The sequence below is a fragment of the Grampus griseus genome (assembly GCF_964374135.1).
Source record: "Grampus griseus genome assembly, chromosome: 20".
Classification (NCBI taxonomy): Eukaryota; Metazoa; Chordata; class Mammalia; order Artiodactyla; family Delphinidae; genus Grampus; species Grampus griseus.
Genome location: NC_139014.1, coordinates 17,685,336 through 17,690,432, shown reverse-complemented (window position 1 = coordinate 17,690,432; position 5,097 = coordinate 17,685,336). Strand labels below are relative to the sequence as shown.

At 55.3% G+C, this 5,097-nt stretch overlaps 1 protein-coding gene across 1 annotated transcript; it reads left to right on the top strand.

Moving 5' to 3' along the window:
• Positions 1 to 2,901: 2,901 nt before the first annotated feature.
• On the top strand, positions 2,902 to 4,885 carry FZD2 (frizzled class receptor 2). The gene has a single exon (XM_082680084.1). The coding sequence runs from the start codon at positions 3,071 to 3,073 to the stop codon at positions 4,766 to 4,768; it is 1,698 nt and encodes a 565-aa protein (XP_082536210.1). The 5' UTR covers positions 2,902 to 3,070; the 3' UTR covers positions 4,769 to 4,885.
• The last annotated feature ends 212 nt before the right edge of the window (positions 4,886 to 5,097 follow it).

Here is a 5,097-nt window from a genome sequence, read left to right as displayed (position 1 = left end):
ATAGGGGTTGGGTCTGATGGTCAATATATATTTGTTAAGCGCGTAAACGCACACAATTTTTATAGACATTAGGGGCTGTGTGGTGTAGGAGACAGAACACAGCTTTAAGATTCAAGCAGGCCTGGGTTTAAATCTCAGCTCTGCCATTTACTACGTGACCTTGAGAAAGTTGCCAAATCTCATCAAGGTCAGATTCTTCATCCATAAACACAATGCAATACCTACTTTGTAGGCATACACGTAATGTATGCGCAGTGCTTAGTGAGTGCTTGATAAACCTTAGTAATTACAATTACTAGGTATCCATTTCAGGTAAAAATGCAGATAAATGTAAGATCTTCATAGAATCACTTTTCTTCTGGGATACCGTCAACTCGTAAAGGGCAGGGATGCCGTCACTTTTCTCTGTCTTGCCCACAGCACCTACCACAGTGGTCTAAAATCAGAAGACTCAATAAAAATGCGTTGCAGAATGACAGGTTGACTGAGTGAATGAAAGGATGTCTTTTATTTCTTTTTTCCAGCTTCAGCTCCCCCTTTGCCTTGGGGGTGGCTGGGGAACGGATAGCTGTCGCTTGTCACTCAAGCCTGGCCCAAGGGTAGGAAAACAGGTTTGTCATGGAAGGAAATTGAAGATGCTGCATTTCTATTGGAGATTTACTCTCAATTTCCTATCGGACTGTGAGAGCTTCCTGAGTAGAGTGGAGGAACCTGTCTTACTCATTTTTTGTTTTCACCGCTCAGCTCAGAGGCTTGATACCAGCTCTAGAGATGTCCTGGAGGTAGAGTAGGAGGGGAGATTTGAAGGAGCAGCACCTTGGGCTTAGTTTGGGTCCCACAGAGCAGGACAGCACAATTTTCCCATCTCTAGACTGCTCTGGGGTGAAGGTGGACTTGTGGGTGGAATGGAAATAAAATGGAGAGCTAAGGCATAGCCCCCTGATTTTGAAGGGAATCTTTCTGCCTAAAGTAGTGAAAAGTCGACCTGTCCAGGAAGTGATAAGGAGAATTTTCATGTTGTAAAGAACCTGAAAATCTGTATTTCATTCAATCAAGAAAAAAAAAAAAATTGAATCCTATCAAACCTGGATCCATTGTTTTTATCTATGACTTAGAATTTTCTTTCCTTCTTCCTATTCTCTTCTTCTTTTTTTCTCTTAGGTTTCTCTTTTTGTTGTTGTTTGTTTTTTGGTTTTGTTTTTAAAGCAGTCCTTTTCTAGATTGGATCAGGAAACAGCTCGCCAGGCTGGGAGGATTTGGCCCATACAGAGAAGGAAGGGGGTTTTCTAAACTCAATTTTCTTTCTTCTTTTTACGTGTCCCCCCTTCCCTCTGAGAGACAATAAAAATATTTGATCCACCATCCAGTACCAGGCTCAGGAGATTTACATGCAAATTCCCCCTCTCCTCCCCAGAACCCCCTCTCAAACTTAAAATCCAAGAAGGCAGAAAACAGAAGAAAACCTTTCTAAGCTAGCCGGAACCCTGCTGGCCACCGCCATCCACCCCCAGCCAGGTAAGTGTGGATGTGTGTGTGTGGGGGGGTTAAACCACACAACCCCCGCCTCCTCCCTCGCCACACACACCACCCGTTTCTGGTGTGGAATCACTTAAGATTTGGGTAAAACTCCCCTCTCTCCTAGGAGACCAAATCTGGAAGCTTTTAGGGGGCGGGGGCAGAGGTGGAGAGAGAGGAGGAAAATTCCCCCAAACGTCCTAAAAGAGTCATCTCTTCAGCTCAAAACTGCTCGTCATCCCCCACTCCCCACCATTAACCTCCGATTAAGACCTCCTCGTTATGGCAACTAAACTTTACGTTGCATAATTAAGATTTGCCTCGGAAGAAAGGGGAGGGAGAAGCCGCAGCTCTAGGCCATTCTCCTTCATCTCACCCCCTCCCACCCCCGCCCCAACCCTCCAGCTCAGGGCCTCTGAGTTCCTGAGTTTTCTCACTTTGAGGTGCCACCGAACACAAAGAACCATAATGGGCTCCTTTGTGCTCGCTACGGGGCAATTACGCCCCGGAGTCCAGGCCCCTTTAAGAGCCTCTTAAAGAGACAGGCTCTCGTTTTTCAGAGGGTTATTTAAGGGTGTATGCAGGGGGAGGAGCGAGGCAAACTCCTAGGGGTCTACATATAGGGCGACAGGAAATTTTGTCTAGATTCCATGGGAAGGGGCTGAGAGAAAAGTCTTTGTAAACTGATAGTTTTTAAAAGTCTCTCCCTTAAACAATTTTTTCTCAAACTTAATACTTTTTTTACTTGATCTGAAAAATTGGACTGGAATAGGTGGGGTTCGAGGAGCAGGGGCGGAGGCAAGGATTTAAAGAGGCCCTATCCCGGAGAGATCCGTGGCCCCCCGGAAGAAGAGTGATCCAGGGCTGAGTGACTCGGGTCCGCCGCAGTTCGGGGAACGTGTGTCTCCGGATCTCGCCGCCGCGACTCCAGAGAAATCCCGTGCTGGGCAAAGGGCCCTTAATATAATAATAGCTTGTCTCTTTAAAAAGCAAAAGGCGGGGGGGAAAGTTTTGTTGGCATCTGGTTTCTGATCTCATTATGTTGTGGTTGACCAATCCAGCCCTCGGGGCTGATCCTCGGGTTTAAATCTCATTGGCCGAGAGAACATTTTGGGATGGTGCTTAGAGCTCGACGGGGCGGTTTCAAGGATCCCTTTTTTGGGGGGCTGAGGAGAGGGCGGGGCCGCCGGCGGGGGCCCCCTTGAAACCGACTAATTGGGATCGGAGAGGCCGAGGTGAGGGCTGGAGGAAGGCACAAAGGAGTCGCTGGGCGGAGAAGGGAGGGGAGAGGCGAGAGGAGGAGGACGAGGAGGAGAGAGGGCAAGCAGCGCGCGGTGTCTCCGGCGGCTCAGTCCGACCTCGGCGAGCCAGCGGGCGGGTGCGCCGCCCCCCTCCCCCGCCCGGCCTCCCCAACTCGGCAGCCGCGAGCAAAGTTTGCAAAGAGACGCGGGAGGCGGCGGCCGCGGCGAGGCGGCGGCGGGGAAGGCGCGCGGTCTCGGGGCTGGGGGCGGGGGCGGGGGGGCGTCCGGGAGCCGGGTGGGGGGCGGCGGCCAGCATGCGGCCCCGCAGCGCCCTGCCCCGCCTGCTGCTTCCGCTGCTGCTGCTGCCCGCTGCGGGGCCAGCCCAGTTCCACGGGGAGAAGGGCATCTCCATCCCGGACCACGGCTTCTGCCAGCCCATCTCCATCCCGTTGTGCACGGACATCGCCTACAACCAGACCATCATGCCCAACCTTCTGGGCCATACGAACCAGGAGGACGCAGGACTGGAGGTGCACCAGTTCTACCCATTGGTGAAGGTGCAGTGCTCGCCCGAACTGCGCTTCTTCCTGTGCTCCATGTATGCACCCGTGTGCACTGTGCTGGAGCAGGCCATCCCGCCGTGCCGCTCGATCTGCGAGCGCGCGCGCCAGGGCTGCGAGGCGCTCATGAACAAGTTCGGCTTCCAGTGGCCAGAGCGCCTTCGCTGCGAGCACTTCCCCCGCCACGGCGCGGAGCAGATCTGCGTGGGCCAGAACCACTCGGAGGACGGCGCGCCCGCGTTGCTCACCACCGCGCCGCCGCCGGGCCTGCAGCCGGGTGCGGGGGGCACCCCGGGCGGCCCGGGTGGCGGCGGCTCGCCCCCGCGCTATGCCACGCTGGAGCACCCGTTCCACTGTCCGCGCGTCCTCAAGGTGCCGTCCTATCTCAGCTACAAGTTTCTGGGCGAACGCGACTGCGCGGCTCCGTGCGAGCCGGCGCGGCCCGACGGCTCCATGTTCTTCTCCCAGGAAGAGACGCGCTTTGCGCGACTCTGGATCCTCACCTGGTCCGTGTTGTGCTGCGCCTCCACCTTTTTCACCGTCACCACGTACCTGGTGGACATGCAGCGCTTCCGCTACCCGGAGCGGCCCATCATCTTTCTGTCAGGCTGCTACACTATGGTGTCGGTGGCCTACATCGCGGGCTTCGTGCTCCAGGAGCGCGTGGTGTGTAACGAGCGCTTCTCCGAGGACGGCTACCGTACGGTGGTGCAGGGCACCAAGAAGGAGGGCTGCACCATCCTCTTCATGATGCTCTACTTCTTCAGCATGGCCAGTTCCATCTGGTGGGTCATCCTGTCGCTCACCTGGTTCCTGGCGGCGGGCATGAAGTGGGGCCACGAGGCCATCGAGGCCAACTCGCAGTACTTCCACCTGGCCGCGTGGGCCGTGCCCGCCGTCAAGACCATCACAATCCTGGCCATGGGCCAGATTGACGGCGACCTGCTGAGCGGCGTGTGCTTCGTGGGCCTCAACAGCCTGGACCCGCTGCGGGGCTTCGTGCTGGCGCCGCTCTTCGTGTACCTGTTCATAGGCACGTCCTTCCTCCTGGCCGGTTTCGTGTCACTCTTCCGCATCCGTACCATCATGAAGCACGACGGCACCAAGACGGAGAAGCTGGAGCGGCTCATGGTGCGCATCGGCGTCTTCTCGGTGCTGTACACGGTGCCCGCCACCATCGTCATCGCCTGCTATTTCTACGAGCAGGCCTTCCGAGAGCACTGGGAGCGCTCGTGGGTGAGCCAGCACTGCAAGAGCCTGGCCATCCCGTGCCCGGCGCACTACACGCCGCGCATGTCACCCGACTTCACCGTCTACATGATCAAATACCTCATGACGCTCATCGTGGGCATCACGTCGGGCTTCTGGATCTGGTCCGGCAAGACGCTGCACTCGTGGAGGAAGTTCTACACGCGTCTCACCAACAGCCGGCACGGCGAGACCACCGTGTGAGCCGGAGCTCCGGCGCCGCGTCCCCAGCCGGGCCGGCACCTCGCGCTCCGCCCCCAGGGAGGGGGGGGGGCGCTCCTACAGACTCCTTATTTTATTTTTTTAAATAAAGAACAATCGAAACCATTTCTTTTTTAGGTCGCTTTTTAAAGAGAACTCTGCCCAACACCCCCACCAGGTTTGTAATTAAAACTGTAAATAGTTTTTGTAAATTTAATTATATATTTTCTATTTAAAAGAAAAAAGGAAAAAAGGGGGGGGGAGCAGTGAGGGGCGCCAGGCCTGAGGAATGGGGAAGAGGGGGAGTTGGGGGGGTTCTCCTTTCTTCAGTC